Source organism: Castor canadensis, chromosome 8 (genome assembly GCF_047511655.1).
Source record: "Castor canadensis chromosome 8, mCasCan1.hap1v2, whole genome shotgun sequence".
Lineage (NCBI taxonomy): Eukaryota > Metazoa > Chordata > Mammalia > Rodentia > Castoridae > Castor > Castor canadensis.
The window spans coordinates 130,811,688-130,829,061 of NC_133393.1; the positions used below are offsets into that span (position 1 = coordinate 130,811,688).

General features: G+C 33.4%; 1 protein-coding gene across 7 annotated transcripts in view; it reads right to left on the reverse strand.

Annotated features, from left to right (window-relative positions):
• Eea1 (early endosome antigen 1) overlaps positions 1 to 17,374 on the reverse strand; it is a 153,333-nt gene that overhangs the window by 3,897 nt on the left and 132,062 nt on the right. For all 7 annotated transcript variants that reach the window (XM_074084111.1, XM_074084113.1, XM_074084109.1 and 4 more), the window contains 7 exons: positions 12,951 to 13,133; positions 7,824 to 8,009; positions 6,176 to 6,307; positions 5,004 to 5,189; positions 3,886 to 4,124; positions 3,500 to 3,620; positions 2,688 to 2,786 (listed from right to left, as the gene is read on the reverse strand). In XM_074084111.1, the coding sequence (XP_073940212.1) occupies positions 2,688 to 2,786; positions 3,500 to 3,620; positions 3,886 to 4,124; positions 5,004 to 5,189; positions 6,176 to 6,307; positions 7,824 to 8,009; positions 12,951 to 13,133 (1,146 nt within the window). The remainder of the gene's footprint in view (positions 1 to 2,687; positions 2,787 to 3,499; positions 3,621 to 3,885; positions 4,125 to 5,003; positions 5,190 to 6,175; positions 6,308 to 7,823; positions 8,010 to 12,950; positions 13,134 to 17,374) is intronic.

A 17,374-nucleotide genomic window follows, 5' to 3' on the forward strand; every position in this document is an offset into this window, starting at 1 on the left:
AAAGACCCAAAAAACTCTACTCAGAAGCTTCTAGACATCATCAATAGCTATAGCAAGGTAGCAGGATATAAAATCAACATAGAAAAATCATTAGCATTTCTATACACTAACAATGAGCAAACTGAAAAAGAATGTATGAAAACAATTCCATTTACAATAGCCTCAAAAAAAATCAAATACCTAGGTGTAAACCTAACAAAAGATGTGAAAGACCTCTACAAGGAAAACTATACACTTCTGAAGAAAGAGATTGAGGAAGACTATAGAAAGTGGGGAGATCTCCCATGCTCATGGATTGGTAGAATCAACATAGTAAAAATGTCGATACTCCCTAAAGTAATCTACATGTTTAATGCAATTCCCATCAAAATTCCAATGACATTCATTAAAGAGATTGAAAAATCTACTGTTAAATTTATATGGAAACACAAGAGGCCACGAATAGCCAAGGCAATACTCAGTCAAAAGAACAATGCAGGAGGTATCACAATACCTGACTTCAAACTATTTTACAAAGCAATAACAATAAAAACAGCATGGTACTGGCACAAAAACAGACATGAAGACCAGTGGAACAGAATAGAGGACCCAGATATGAAGCCACACAACTATAACCAACTTGTCTTTGACAAAGGAGCTAAAAATACACAATGGAGAAATAGCAGCCTCTTCAACAAAAACTGCTGGGAAAGCTGGTTAGCAGTCTGCAAAAAACTGAAACTAGATCCATGTATATCACCCTATACCAAGATTAACTCAAAATGGATCAAGGATCTTAATATCAGACCCCAAACTCTTAAGTTGATACAGGAAAGAGTAGGAAATACTCTGGAGTTAGTAGGTATAGGTAAGAACTTTCTCAATGAAACCCCAGCAGCACAGCAACTAAGAGACAGCATAGATAAATGGGACCTCATAAAGCTAAAAAGCTTCTGTTCATCAAAAGAAATGGTCTCTAAACTGAAGAGAACACCCACAGAGTGGGAGAAAATATTTGCCAACTATACATCAGACAAAGGACTGATAACCAGAATATATAGGGAACTTAAAAAACTAAATTCTCCCAAAACTAATGAACCAATAAAGAAATGGGCAAGTGAACTAAACAGAACTTTCTCAAAAGAAGAAATTCAAATGGCCAAAAAACACATGAAAAAATGCTCACCATCTTTAGCAATAAAGGAAATGCAAATTAAAACCACACTAAGATTCCACCTCACCCGTTAGAATAGCCATCATCAGCTACACCACCAACAACAGGCGTTGGCGAGGATGCGGGGAAAAAGGAACCCTCTTACACTGTTGGTGGGGATGTAGACTAGTACAACCACTCTGGAAATAAATTTGGAGGCTACTTAAAAAGCTAGACATCGATCTACCATTTGATCCAGCAATACCATTCTTGGGGATATACCCAAAAGACTGTGACACAGGTTACTCCAGAGGCACCTGCACATCCATGTTTATTGCGGCACTATTCACAATAGCCAAGTTATGGAAACAGACAAGATGCCCCACCACTGACGAATGGATTAAGAAAATGTGGTATCTATACACAATGGAATTTTATGCAGCCATGAAGAAGAACGAAATGTTATCATTCGCTGGTAAATGGATGGAATTGGAGAACATCATTCTGAGTGAGGTTAGCCTGGCCCAAAAGACCAAAAATCGTATGTTCTCCCTCATATGTGGACATTAGATCAAGGGCAAACACAACAATGGGATTAGACTATGAGCACATGATAAAAGCGAGAGCACACAAGGGAGGGGTGAGGATAGGTAAGACACCTAAAAAATTAGCTAGCATTTGTTGCCCTTAATGCAGAGAAACTAAAGCAGATACCTTAAATGCAACTGAGGCCAATAGGAAAAGGGGACCAGGAACTAGAGAAAAGGTTAGTTCAAAAAGAATTAACCTAGAAGGTAACACCCACGCACAGGAAATCAATGTGAGTCAATACCCTGTATAGCTATACTTATCTCAACCAGCAAAAACCCTTGTCCCTTCCTGTTATTGCTTATACTCTCTCTACAACAAAATTAGAAATAAGGGCAAAATAGTTTCTGCTGGGTATTGAGGGGGTGGGGGGGAGAGGGAGGGGGTGGAGTGGGTGGTAAGGAGGGGGTGGGGGCAGGGGGGAGAAATGTACCAAGCCTTGTATGCACATATGAATAATAAAAGGAAAAAAAACAAAAGATGGCTTTTATTGTATATTGGAATTCTAAAAGAGAATGTTACAAGTGTTAAAGCACCCAATTAAATAAAAAACTGTTAAAAAGTGTTAAAGCACTCAAGTAAATAAAAAACTGTTCCTATTCACCAAAAGTTTCCATTGAAATTTAAATATGATAGCATTGCTTAAAATTGATTTTAAAGCTCTCTGCTTTTTCTTCTTTTAACAGAACCCAAGTGTTAACTAAAACACAAGAGTTTAATACTAGCAAACTAGTTCAGAAAATGACTGTCCCAGAGAAGAATGCAGTAGGAAAGAAATGACTAAATTTCAAACTAAAATTCAAACACATATGCTAACTAGAAACTGGATTGTAATTAAGCTTAATTAGTCTATGCATTTGTAACCAGTAAATAGAAAAATTTTTAAATCTGTGAAATGCAGAACTTTTTGATGGTTAAAACATTAATTCAGATCCAGAAAGATAGCTCTACGAACAAAGTCATTTACCCGTCTCACTGTGACCGAAAAGCCTTTCCCACAGGCCATACAGTTTTGTACTTCATTGTCTTCAGCCCACTTTCTGTTCAATGCTTGTGTATGTTTGATCTATTAAAAAAAGTTTCAATACATGACAATATTCAACATTTTAGAGAATCATGGATTATATCTAATTTGGTAGCAGATATTTACAAATTTTTGACTATATTTGACATGGAATAAAAATTCAAAACTCAGAAATGCTTTGGTCAACATCCAGTTTTCAAAAATAGCTACATTCATAAATTTGAATGAAAAAATAAATTACATTTGCTCCTCAGAGGCACTATTAACATTTAACCTTTTTTGACTTCTCATCTGTTCTAAACCTGATCACTACTTCCTTGGGACCCTGAGAACATCCTGAGATCACTTCTTTAACATCTCCAACTTATCTATTCCTTGGTATTCTTGAATTTTGTAATTCCTTCCCCATCTATACTGCCAATTCATGAATGACATGGCTCTCAAACTAATCCCTGATATCTCTGAACTAGTTCTTTATCTTTTATACTTAACTACCCATAAAACCTATAATGTTGCTCTTCAAGACAGTAGCTATTTGAAAATACCTATTAAACATATGAGTTTTTGTTGATGTTGTGCTTGCTTATTTTGCAGTGCTGGAGATAGAACCCAGGGTCTTGTACCTGCTAAGCAAATAGCCTTCCACTGAGCTACTCCCTCCAGTCCTGGAGGTTTTAATTAAAAAGTGAAAATACACTTTTCCTTAAGAGGTCAAGTCTAGACTAAGAAACTGCCTCACATCATTGGTGGCTTACCTGAAGGGACTGGTTTTCTCTGCCTAGCTCCTGCACTGCTGCAGTTGTATTATCCAGCTTTCTTTGCAGTTCTAGTACTTTGGTCTGAAGCTTTTCTATTTCTCCTTCTCCTTTAAGACATCTGGAATAGAATGCAAAGAGATAATTTAAATAAACTATTAAAGGCCCTTCTAGAATATAGGTGATGGACTACTTTGATAATTTTAAATAGAATACACTGATTTCAACTATCTAATTATTTAAAGGTTAATTTTTAAATACCTACTTACATACCTGCAAGGGTTACCTACTTTTCTCAATTCTTCCTCTATTGTAAAGTTGTGGAATATGACAATCTTTTTATCACTTAGAATAGGTATAAATTAATTTTACTAGACATCAATCACCTTTCTAGTAGTGCTCTTCTTTCATCTTGATTATTCTGAACTGTTGCTTCTAAGACTGCGACTTCACCCCGTAAGTCATCCGTTTGTTTCTCGAGCTCACTAACTCTCCGTTGACTAGACTGCCACTCCTTCTTTACAGTGCCTAAGTTTTCATTTAATGCTGTTATCTGCATGGTAAGTTTAGCTTCATTTTCTTCATGTTTCTTCATTCCTACTTCCTTTTCTTTTATTTCAGAATGCTAAGAAAAGAAAGGGGGGGGTTACTACAAAAGTAGTGAAAAATAAAGTTATTTATTGCAGTTAAAATATTAAAAATATACATAATAACTGCTTCTTCTGGAAAGGATGCAAGAGAATATATTTCATCATATACTAATAAAACTTATCCACAAATACCTATGCTTTTTAATTTAAGTGGACTCAAATGTCATAATGTAGAAACAATGGTTAGCAAGGGTCTCAAGATCAAGGTAAAGTGACATGACTTGAAAGTCTTATTGTTTCCACAACAGCAAGGGAAGAAAGACATGCAAGGTTAGGAGAACAAGACATCCTAGAGACAAACCTGGCATTTTCTTACATCTCTCAATACATTCTTCAGTCTCTAGCAACCACTAAAAACCACAATACAAGCCCTTAAGGTCACTGTTTGGACTTAACAGTCAAGTTACCCGAGGACATTTGGAGTTAATTCAATTAAATGACCCAGATGCTTCACACTGGGCATGCACACAGAGGGAAGGGAAAGCTGACTTTAGTTATCATAATTCCAAATCCCCTTATCAATATTCACTTTGACCAAAACAAATGAGTACAGCATGACAGCTTTCACAGCACTTGCCTCAATCTATATGGTTGTGGGCTTGTTTATTTGTTTCTGGCACTAAAAATATTTTAAATTATATTTTAATTGGACTTTCACTTCTATAAACCAAAATATGATTGCAGAATAAAATATTTATAATCACATCAGTTACTGAAGCAAATCAGATTTCCTCTCTGAAAAACTAACATGTTAAGAAAACATCTCAAAGATAACATCTACGTAGAAAAATCCTCTCACTGGATTGAGTTAAAGCTCTATTACAAAATACACTTTTCAGCAATAACTCACTGACCAGTTTAGCTTCTTTCTCAACAAATTCTTTCTTCAGTTCATCTTCTTCCTTTTTCACCTGCTCTTTTAGTATCTGCTGGTTTCTCTTTTCCTGTTCAAGAGTTGCCTTCAGGGAGTCTATTTTTCCTTGAAGTTCTAATTTCTGCTGAATCAAAAGCTGTTTGGCATCCTTAAGATTTGTTAACTCCTGTTGGAAAAGGCAAAATATAAGTCATTCTTAAGAGCAAATATTTTAAAAGATAGGTGAAATTCATGCAATTTACCACCATAAGAGATACGAGTTTTACCCACTTGTGAGATTAAGTTCAGTATTTCCAACAACTGGTTACAATGAAACCCTCTCCTTGTAGTATTAAAGTATGCTAATAAAAATATTTTAAAAGTTGGTGAAAAAGATTATTTACTTCCTACTCATTAATCATTCAATTCAGATGATGCTACTTGGCATGCACACACTTTCGTTATATTATGCGAAAAGAGTTTCTACCCCCTACTTTCCCTTTTCTCACTTAACAAGAACATACGGGTCATCATAGATTGTGTTAGGTTCTGAGGATATAATGAAATACATACATTCCCTGCTTTAAAGAAATCACATTCTGAAGGAATGCAAGGAAATGAAATCACTTAGGATGTTAGGTAACAAATATAAAGGGTATTTTGAAGGATCTCAAGAGAGAATCTAACCTTTCTCTAAGAAATTGTATATGATTTTACAAGGCAAATGAGAAACAGTTTCTTCAGCTGACAGCCTACACATGACTATATCAGGATGAAATGTTAAAAACAAGAGATAATTAATGGTTTTTAAAAAGAAAAATAATTGAGTCCCCTTAAAATGTTAATTCTAAATTCTTGTGTATTTTTTAAAGATTTTTATCTCTAAGCATAATTTTTTAAATCAAAATCAATTATAATGAAATTTAAATATTTAGGGTTCCTCTGCTTTATTCAGTAATCTGAAAACAAAAGTAACACAGCTTCAATATCTGAATACATACCATGTAATAATACAAGAGCACTCTGGCAAAAGTATTTGTCAAAAACAACAAAATAATTTGCCTATCACTTAGTGGGTTCTCTTTCTCAATCTCGCTAATATATTCTTATATTTATATATAAATTTAATAAAAATACAGCATAGAAGACAGGAAAATTACTATCTTAACCTACCTTTACACTTTCTTGTTTGTGAGACTTGAGTTCTTCACTTAGCTTAGTGATTTCCTTTTCTTGTCTACACTTAATTTCCTCTATCTCTGCCAATTTAGATTTTTCATTCATTAATTCTTTTTCTTTCATTGACTGTAGAAAAACAATGATTACAAATGATTTTACAAATAGGTACAGTGTGTTGAGGGGTAATTGTGGGAGAGGAGAGGGTGAATAAAGGAGATTAAGGAGGCTATATGGTGGATGAACTTCATATACTTATGTGAAATAGAATAAAGAAATCTCTTGTAAATGCTTTAAGTGGGGTGGGGAGGGGTAGAGGAAGAGAAACAGTGAGGGTGATCTAACAATATAAGCCTATTTGGAACTGTCACAATGAATCCTCCCTGTACAATGAATATATCCTCATAAAAAATTAAAAAGGGAAAAATAATTTTATAGCAAACACAACTGAAAATTAGTGTAATAAAAATGCTACCAGTATTTATGACACTGGTTCTGTCTCTATTTAATTTGAGCAAATTATATACCTTTTTTGCCTTTTTCTCTTAATAATATCATTATAAGGCCTAGATAGTTAGAGTTAATACTGTGAAATAAACAGTGCCTAGCCAAAGTAAGAATACTATAAAATTTAGTCAAAACTACCATTTTTATTCTAACTCCTATTACTATTACTTTCTTTATGTAAGATGCCATCTGAAGCATTATATATTATCTCATTTAATCACCACAGTAGGTAGAGTTTTCAATCCCCATTTTAAAAGTAAAGGAGAAAGGTTTAAGAGAAATTAAATAATTTATTACAGGTAAAGCTAACACAAAAGATGTGTCTGATCTAAAACCTCTGCAATTAAACACCTATAAACTATAGTTCTATCAGAACTTTCTAAACCTAAGACATAAATTGTGAATTTCTCATCCTAACAAAAAAAACCATTTTTTTTAATTAAAGAGAATTTCAAGAATTGTACAATTTGGACTATACCTAGAACTTCAGGAAGTACAATACTTCAGAATAATTGTCTGATAGGAATATAAAATTTCAAACATTAAACAAAAACAAAATGTTTCCTAGAATCTGAATTTTTTTAAAATATATTTTAAGTGATATAAACTAGTGCTTTTAACTTTATAACTTAGTATCATTTATGTAAAATATACCCCTATAAACCATATAAACCAGTGCTTTTAACTTTAAAACTTAGTATCATTTATGTAAAATATACCCCTACATTCCCTTAGTAAAAGCCAACTCTAGTTTTAAGAATTTTTAACAAGGTTACAAATTATTTTAGACTTTTTATTATCTCATTCATACATCTAGAGGATAACATGTTATATAAGAACTAGTGGAGAGGCAATTTCTGTTCTCAAATAGCCAAGGGTCTATGGTGCGAAAAATAGTTGTTTGTAAAACTACAAAGAGCAATAAGAAATGGGTAAACATGACAAGGAAGTGATTAAGAGATATTTCTTAGCTTAAAAATTCCAATGATCAAAAATGCTTTAGTATATCCTAGAGGTCCTTCTGAAAGATCTGTTGAAAAATTGGTGATACCTGTATTGGGTGAAACAGTCAACTGGATGATTGTTAAAGCCACACTGCACTCTGTGAGTTTGGATTTAAGTGAGAGAAATGAAGTACCTTTTCTTTCTGAATATCTTGTAGTACTTTACTCTGCTCCTTCAGCTGTTGTTCTTTCTTTGCTGAATCTTGCTCCAAAGTAGATTTTGCAGTCTTCAATTCTTGAATCAACTTATTTTGGTTTCCAATTTGATTTCTGTTTGAAATCAAGTCTTCCTGTGCTAGAGAAAGCTTCTCTTCTACAGACTTACAAAAACAATTTCCTCAAATTACTATGTCATTTTTAGCAAAATTCAACAGAAATATAACAGCTAATACAAGCACTATGGAAAACAACACACAGACAGTAAGGACATGTTCTGACCATCCTTGCCAGCAGATTTTTCATGTGAATATCAAAACATGTAATTACACAAACCTAGACAGTACAGCCTATGCCATGCCTGAACTATATGGTACAGACTGTTGCTACAGGCTACAAACCTGTACAGCATGTTAAAGCACTAAGTACTATAATAGGTTGGTGAATATTTGTGTGTCTAAACATATGTAAACATTGAAAAGTCCAATGAAAATACAGGATAACAGGATTTTTTCAGCTCCTTTTTATGAGACTATCACTGTATATGTGATCTGTTGCTAACCGAAATGTCATTATATAGTTAAGGCTCTACTATAAAAAGATGGCAAGTGAAATAAGGTCATATAAAGAGAAAAAATTCTAGAATGTGAGCTCTAATGGTGGTATAAACAAAGCCATTGCTAAAACAAATAGGAAATTAGGCAATTGAAAGAGACACTTAGCACATGCTTATAGAAAATGTTAATTGTATAAAATATTTGTAAAAACTGAAGTAACTCTAAAAACTTGTAGATAATTTAAAACGATCAACTGAATGCTTGCTTATTCCTATCTTTAATATTGACTAGGTTATATGAAGGAATACCAAATAAGTAGGAAAATGTTATATGATTAGAGAAAAGACCAGGCAAGACAGGAAAGAAAACAATTTAAAAGAAGTACAGTTAAATGCTACATTATATATACATCCTGTAGAATCCATGATGGCCCTTGACATGTTGAACACCTTAATAAGAAGGGGTTTTTGTCTTCAAGAAAAATAGTGATATTTCACAGCTGTCAATCTGATCAAGTGAATTTAAAGAAAAAAATTCAGCCAAACATCTGAGGCTCTATCCTGAAAAGTGATGTCAGTTAACACAACCCATAGTAATTAACTGTTCTAAAGACTCAATGCTTTGAGAAGCTGAAGTTGGGGAAAGGGCAAGACTTTTGCCTACTTGGTTTCATTATTTTTTTGCTTTCGCTGATACGGTAACAGGCAGATAATGGTAATAACAGGAACTCTGCCACTCTCAGCTGTTTTTGCTAAGAATCATCAGGGAGTCAGAACCAACTCTAAGATGCTCTTCCACCAAACTTGGAAGAAGCAGATCTTTCTTACTCTGGAGATACAGTTCCTTTGAAAAGGAGGCAGAAAATATAATTCAGGAAAGGGTCCCTGCTGGTTAGGACAGTATATCGTAAGTATTCAATAAAGAAAGAAGAAAGGAAGGAAGGACGAGAGGGAGGAAGAGAGGGAAGCAGGGAGGAGGAAAGGAGGGAGTATATTCCTTACCAACAACCCAGTTTAGAACTCTTTCTTTTACAAATTAAATTTTATTGTTTAAGGACGGCCAGTACAACACTATCCCCCTTAAGGCTTATTTTTTTCAGGTGAGACCTAAAATCCCATTGAGTTCTTCTTCTTTTTTATTAACCTGTAGCAAACCATTAATTAAGTACACTGCTAAGATAAAACAGGAGGGTAATAAGATTGTCCTTAACTTACAGGAGTTCACCAGGTACCCTGAAAAACAGAATAGGTGATGTAAAGTAAGAGCTGGACAGGGTAGTAGAGTACCTGCTAGGTACCAAAAGCACAGAAAGCTTACTGTGACAGCCTTTGCAGAATGTGGTTTACAGAAGGCTCCAGGGTACGTGCAGCAACTGACCTATTTGTTACATAGGGTAATCTAGTATTAAAGAATACCAAGATTTGCTAAAGCCTGAAAAGCAATAGTACCCCTATGAATTCCACAAGAACTCCAAAAATGTCCACAAAATTGATGAGTCCTCGTAATTTCTAAAAATTTTAACTGATGGCCTATAACATTTTAAATTTAGCCTGCTCCATGAATTCCTTTATGAAGAAGCCAAGACATATTGCTCTGTCTTGCCTCTGAAAATTCATTTCTATTATTCCATCCTTTCCTGCCATGCATTTTAAATGTTCTTTTTATCTTTCTTGTTGTAGACCATGTTATCTTCTCTAGTCAGCATCTCTTCCCACACAGCATAACCAATTTGAAATATCCAGTCAACAAACTTAAGTATTTCATAAATGGTCCAGCAGAGGGAGCTAACAGTATAGATCAGGCCAGGATGTCTTCCATCCTACTGGTGTTAAGTATAGTATTTTTAGCTCATGGTGCACACTGTCAGCCCACAGTAAAAAGCCTTGATATAGGTAGGAGTCACATTACAAAACGTTCTGAATCTCTCCCCTTCTCTCTTATACACAGATCACATAACATCAATAAACAAAAGGAAAATGCTGGTTGATAACCATCTCTCATTCTGGTCCATAAATATCATTTGAACTTCCCTAGGAATGTACTCTCTTTCAAAAAAACAATTTCCTAAGTAGTTCATATACTTCTCATTATACAAGCATTAATATAGAATTTATAAATCATTTATATTGTAAAAAATATTCTAGTGAAATGGCAGCAAAAGAATAGAGACTTTGAGTAAGAACTGATATCTAACCATGATTTATTCTCTTGATGTGCCACACTGGGCTGCCTTCCGCCAAGAGAAGCTTGAGAACAGAAGAACCATCCAAGTCATCTTAGTTGTACAACTCTATGGCACCTTCATCCCTCTCCTTTCTCTTTTGGCTCGTAGCTTTCAAGCATAATTATTTTTGGATTACTGAAAGAATATTGATTTAAGAGCTATAAATCCAATTACTAGGCTATACTCTAGGTAAGTGATATATCCATATGAAGAGTATGATTTCCACAGAACTTTTACAATCAACCATTAAATTTCACCCCTTCTATCACTTAACTACATCATCTTGCACTTGGACTACAGTAAAACCTCCTCACCAGTCTCTACATTTCAGCCCTGTTCTCCTGTAACCCCTTTGTGATTCTGCAGTCAGTCATTTGCTCAAAATACAAATCTAGGCAACTTCCTTCAGTGGTTCCTCATTGCCTTTATGTTAAATCTAAACTCCTCCACAAACCTTCCCTGCCTTTTGACAGTATTATAAAGAAAACAGCAATTATAATAATAATTTGACACTATCTAAATGTCATGTGGTATTTTTTCTTATAAATACATTTTCTTCCTAATTATGAAATATTTTTGTTTTGTTTATTGAAACAGGGTTTCACTATGTAGCTCAGGCTAGACTTGAACTCATGATCCTCCTGCCTCATTCTGCCCAATACTGAGCTCTCAAATGTGTACTATCATGCCCAGCTTAATTTTGGTATCTCTTTTTCTTTATCTCTCTCTCTTGCTCATTTCTCATACATATATATATATATATATATATATACACACACACACACACTTACACCACTACACCACAAACACACATATATATTACTAGCACTATGAAAATTCTTTTACTCAATCTTCTATTTCTGTGTCAAATGTTAATCACTATTTTCCCTTTTAGCCTGCTATATATTCAGCCCCTTGTTTCATCTCTTTCTCCCCATTAGTCTCTTCTATTTTATCCTTTTTTTTTCAAGTGCTCTACCATTTAAGCCATACCTCCAGCCCCATCCTCTTTAATTTTAATTCTAGTTCTAATCACCACACAACTTCCCAAAAGAAAGGAAGATAATATTGCAACTAATTTCCCTAGGACTAGTCAGTCCAAGCCTCTTTAAACCATTATAGGCTAAGTTCCTAAAAGAATATTTTCTTCATTTTACTCTTCTGCTTAGACACTTCACTCTTCCCCTCAAAAATCAAATCCAATTGCCTTTGCAAGGCACCTAAAATACTTTACAATTTAGATCCTACCTTTTAAATCTAAATTTCATAGATAAACTAGCACTCCAGCAAGACAACTGTATTAACTGTGCCCTGGCTTTACTTATAACCACTGTAGCACCTTTTCTCAAATGTGTCCCCAAATGAAATGAGCCTTCCCAGGACACTCTGCATATTCCAATGCTACACATCCTTCAGGACCTAATCAAGTCCTATCTCCTTCTAAAAGCCTTCCCCACAAAGAAAATATATGATATATGCATTATAGATAATAAACTTTTATAACATTCTGATTTAACAGAATTTTGCAATAATACACTTTAAATAAACAATTAAAATCTCAAACATAGGAAAGAAACAGGAAAGCATGATACTTCAACTTATCAAAATGAGAACGATGGAGAGAGGAAAGAGAGGGAGAGGAAGGAAAGAGGCTAGTTGAATTTTCTGTGAAAGAACATAAAAATGTCCCATTTCCCTTACAAAACAGATACTTTAATGTTTTACAAAAATTGTTCACCCTTTTCCATATCCTTCATTTTAATAAGCATAAAACTTTATCATGGACAAAATAATATCCAATGATAAAAATTGCTATACATTGTTAGATAATTAAGGTTAAGTTTAATTTGAGCTATAATCTCTTAAATTTAATCATTAGGCATTCCAATAATCTTAGAAAGCTGACAAATTATATAAAACTAAAATTGGTATTGCCTGACAAGCAACAGTAAAATTGCTTGCATTTTTCCACAAGTGGCTTTATATTTAATTTTAGATTTTTCTAATAACAGCCCATCTTTGAAGTTATTTTCAAATAAAGGCCCTCAAATCCTTAGATAAACTAAAACTGTGACAACTGATGTGTCCAAATTATTTCACTAATACAGATATAACTTACTTTAAAATACCCATATTTATGTATATCAATTTTTATTATACAAAATAACTTAATTTTTAAAGCATGTTAATCTAATAATAATTTAATAGAAAACAGTACGATGTTCCACAAATATTAACATTCCTTTGCCCATTTAGGCTCAAATAACTCATTCAATGAATGTGTATAAACAACTTACTGAACTTTATAACATAGTACAGTTTACCTTCAGATCTTGCCTTGTGGCTAGAAGTTCAGATTCCTTCCCATAGAAATCAGATTGAAGCTGTTTTAGATCTTCCTGACATTTTTCATAGGTGTTTTGTAACACTGATACTTTTTCTTTCTCTGCTGAAAGTTCCTGGGCTGCCTGTGCTAACTGTTGCTGTAGTTTGTTCTCAAGTTCTGTCTAAAACATACAGTAGTTATTTAAAACAATGCGTACAAAAAACTACTTACAAGTAAAAACTGAAACACATATTAATATTTCTGAAAACAAGATGAAATGCATTTATGCTATAACATTTTACTTCAATGAAGAGTAACTTACTTTATATATATAAAGAGTTACAAATTCAAGTTTCAATTTAAAAACCATAAAGTGCAAAAGCAATCAAATGAAGAAAAATTGCATTTTACTGGGAAGTACTATCTGATCTCAGGAGACAGAGTAACAACTATGTTCTGATAGAAGATGCTGTGCTAGATTTCATAGGTAATATATTTTAGGGTTAAACTAAAGGAAACTTCTACATGATAAAAATTATGAAACCATTACTATGGCATATTGACATATGCAGTTTCTACTCTTGGAAATTCAAAATAACTTAATAAATTTTATAGGTCATCTATATTAATATCACGGCAAAAAAAAAAAAAACTCACAAAGGTCCAAATTGCTATTGACTCAACTAGTCATTAATGTTTAAGAAGATCTGGAACACTTGCATGAATTATAACAAAATCAAAGTACACTCATGTGCATAATGTGAAAAATAAACTTGAATTTTAAAATAAATACACTATCTACCACAGAAGTAGAGAGTAGAATAGTGGTCACTAAAGGCTAGGAAGGGTAGGGATAAAAAGAGGATAAAAGGGGTTGGATAATGAGTAACAAAATAGATAGGAGGAATACATTCTAGTGTTCTACAGCACAGCAAGGTGACTACAGTTTAAAACAATTTGTTATGTATTTTATAAAGAACTAGAGGAACTGAGCATGTCTATAATCCCAGAACTTGTGAGGCTGAGGCAGGAGGATTCAGAGTTTAAGGCCAGCCTGGACTACAGAGCAGACCCTGTCTTAAACAAGCAAACAAATAAAAAGAACTAGAATGGAAGAGTTCAAAGGTTCCCAACACAAGGAACTAATAAATATATAATGAGATAGAAATACTAATTACTCTAATTTGGTCATTAAACATTGTATGGAAAGGTGGGGCAAGATAGCAGATTAGAAGCATCCTCCATTTTGACTCCATGAGGGAGAAAAGTCAGGTAGCACGGGTCAGACAATATTCTGAAGAGAGGAAGAGCATTAAAAATTACAAAAGAAGTAGCACAGGAGCAGAAAAGCAAACTTATCAGAATAATAGCAGATTTTTCAACAGAAACTCCTGTAAAAGCCAGGAGGGAATGGAATAATATACTCCAAATCTGAAAGAAAATAACTGTCAACCTAGATTAATGTATCCAGTAAAGCTAGCTTCATAATTGAAGGAGAAACAAAAACCTTCCACAATAAACAAAAACTGAAGGAATTCATAACCACTAAACCAGTACTGCCTAAGATATGTGAATCCTACATATAGAAAGGAAGATAAATGCAAACAGGAAAACTCAAGAAAGAAAAAATTCCACTAGACAAGTAGATTAGCAAATGAGGATTATGAAAGCAGCAAACATCACAAAAACAACAAAATGGCAGGAAATACTAAGTAACTTTCAATATTAATTGAATGTTAATGGTCTCAATTCTTCAATCAAAAGGTAGAGTGGTGGACTGGACTAAAAAGCAAGACTTTTTGTTGTTGTGTGCAAAAACTCATTTCATTGACAAAGACAAACATTGGCTTAGGTTGAAAGAATGGAAAAAGATTTCCGCAACAAATGGATGTCGAAAACAGGCAGGAAAGGTATAACCCATATCTGATAAAATAGACTTGAGCCCAAAATTACTAAGAAGAGACAAAGAAAGTTCAAATTAACAAAGGGAACAATCTATCAATATGAAATAACAATTGTGAGCACATATTCACTCCAATTTCACACAATGACACATCCAATTTCATTAAACAAACACTACTGGTTTAGAAGCACAGATAGACTCCAACATAATAATGGTGGGAGACTTCAATACAACACTCAAAACAACAGATAAGTCATCCAGACCCCCACAAAAAAAATCAACAAAGAAACTTGAGTATTAAATGGCACTATAGACCAAATGGACTTAATAGACATCTATAGAATATTTCAAACAGCAGCTGCACAAGACATATATCTCTCAGAAGCCCATGGAATGTTCTCCAAAAAAGATCATATTTTAGGACATAAAACAAATTTTACAAATAAAACAAAACTGAAATAATTCCCTGTATTCTATCAGACAACAATAAAATAAAACTAGAAGTCAACAACAAAAGAAAATATTCAAATACCTGGAGACTGAACAGTATGCTACTGAATGACCAGTGTATCATCAAAGAGATAAGGGGGGGAAATAAAAATTTCCCAGAACCTAATGAAAATGAAAACACAATTTATCAGAACCTCTAGGGCACAGCAAAGGCAGTACCAAATGAAAGTTTATAGGTATCAGTGCCTACATCAAAAACACAGAGATCTCAAATAAATTGCCTAATGATGTACCTAAAGCTTGTATAAAAAGAAGAATAACCCAAACTCAAAATTAGTAAAAGGAAAGAAATAAAGATTAGGGTAGAAACTAATGAAATGAACACTAAAAAAATACAAAGAATCAATAAAACAAAGAGTTGGTTCTATGAAGAAATAAGTAAGATTGACGAATCCTTAGCCAAATTCAAAAGAAGGAGAGAAAAGACCCAAATAAATAAAAGTAGAGATTAAAAAGTAGATAACAGAACAAATACCAATGAAATGCAGAGGATCATTAGGAAATATTTTTAAAACTTATATTCTAATAAGCTGGAAAACCTAGAAGAAATGGATAAATGTCTAGATGCATTTGACCTATAAAAATTGAACCAAGAAGATATAAATCACCCGAACAGATTTATAACAAGCAGTGAGATCAAAGCAGTAATAAGGAGTCTCCCAACAAAGAACAAACCAGTACTGGATAGATTCTACCAGCACTTTAAAAAAGAACACCAATGCTTCTCAAACTATTCCATAAAATAAAAAGTGAAGAAATGCTACCAAACTCATTCTGTGAAGACTGTATTATCCTGACATCAAAACCAGATAAAGACACAACAAAAAAAGAGAAAATGATAGATTGATTTCCTTGATCAACATAAAAAACTTCCAATGAAATACTTGCAAATCAAATTCAACAATACATTAAAAAGGAGCATGCACCATGATCAAGTTGGTTTTATTCCAGGGATACATATGCAAATCAATAAATGTACTAGAGCATATAAACAGAATCAAGGACAAAAATCACATGACCCTGTCAATCGATGCAGAAAAAGCCTTTGACAAAATTCAACATCTTTTTATGATAAAGCTCTGAAGAATCTAGGAATAGAAAGAATGCACTTCAATGTCTAAAGGCTACATATGACAAACCTATAGCCAACATTACACTACATGAATAAAAACTGAAATCATTTCCTATAAAGTCAGGAATGAGAAAGGGTATCCATTCTCCCCACACTTATTAAATATAAAAACAGAATTACTAGCCAGAGCAATACAACAAGAGAAAAAAAAAAAAGGGATTCAAATAGGGAAGGAATAAGTCAAATTATTCTCCTATTTGCAGATGATATGATGCCACACATAGAAGATTCCACCAAAAAAAAAACTTCCCAGATCTGATAAACACTTTGAGCAATATAGCAGTATATAGAATTAATATACAAAAACCAGTAGTTGTCTACATACTAACAATGAACAGGTTGAGTAAGAAATCATGAAAAACAATTCAATTTGCAATATCTCCCCCCTAAAAGATATGAATAAACTTAATTAAGGAGGCAGAAGTCCTCCACAGTAAAAACTATCCAACCTTGAAGAAAAAAGCTGAAGAAGACACTAAAAGATGGAGATTTCTCTAAAAACTAAAAATAGACATACCACATGATCCACTATATCACTCCTGGGCATATAAAGGAATGTAAGTCACCATACAATAGAGGGAACTTCACACCCATGTTTACTCCAGCACTATTCACAATAGCCAAACTATGGAATCAACCTAGGTCGATTCAATGAATGGATAAAGAAAATTTGGTGTAATATATATATATATATATATATATATATATATATACAAAATGGAGTATTATTCAGCCATAAAGAAGAATGCAATAATGTCTTTTACAGGAAAGTAGATGATGGAACTGGAGATCATCACATTAAGTGACATAAGCCAGATTCTGTAGGACAAATATTGCATGTTTTCTCTTATACTCAGAATCTAGACTTTTAAAAAAA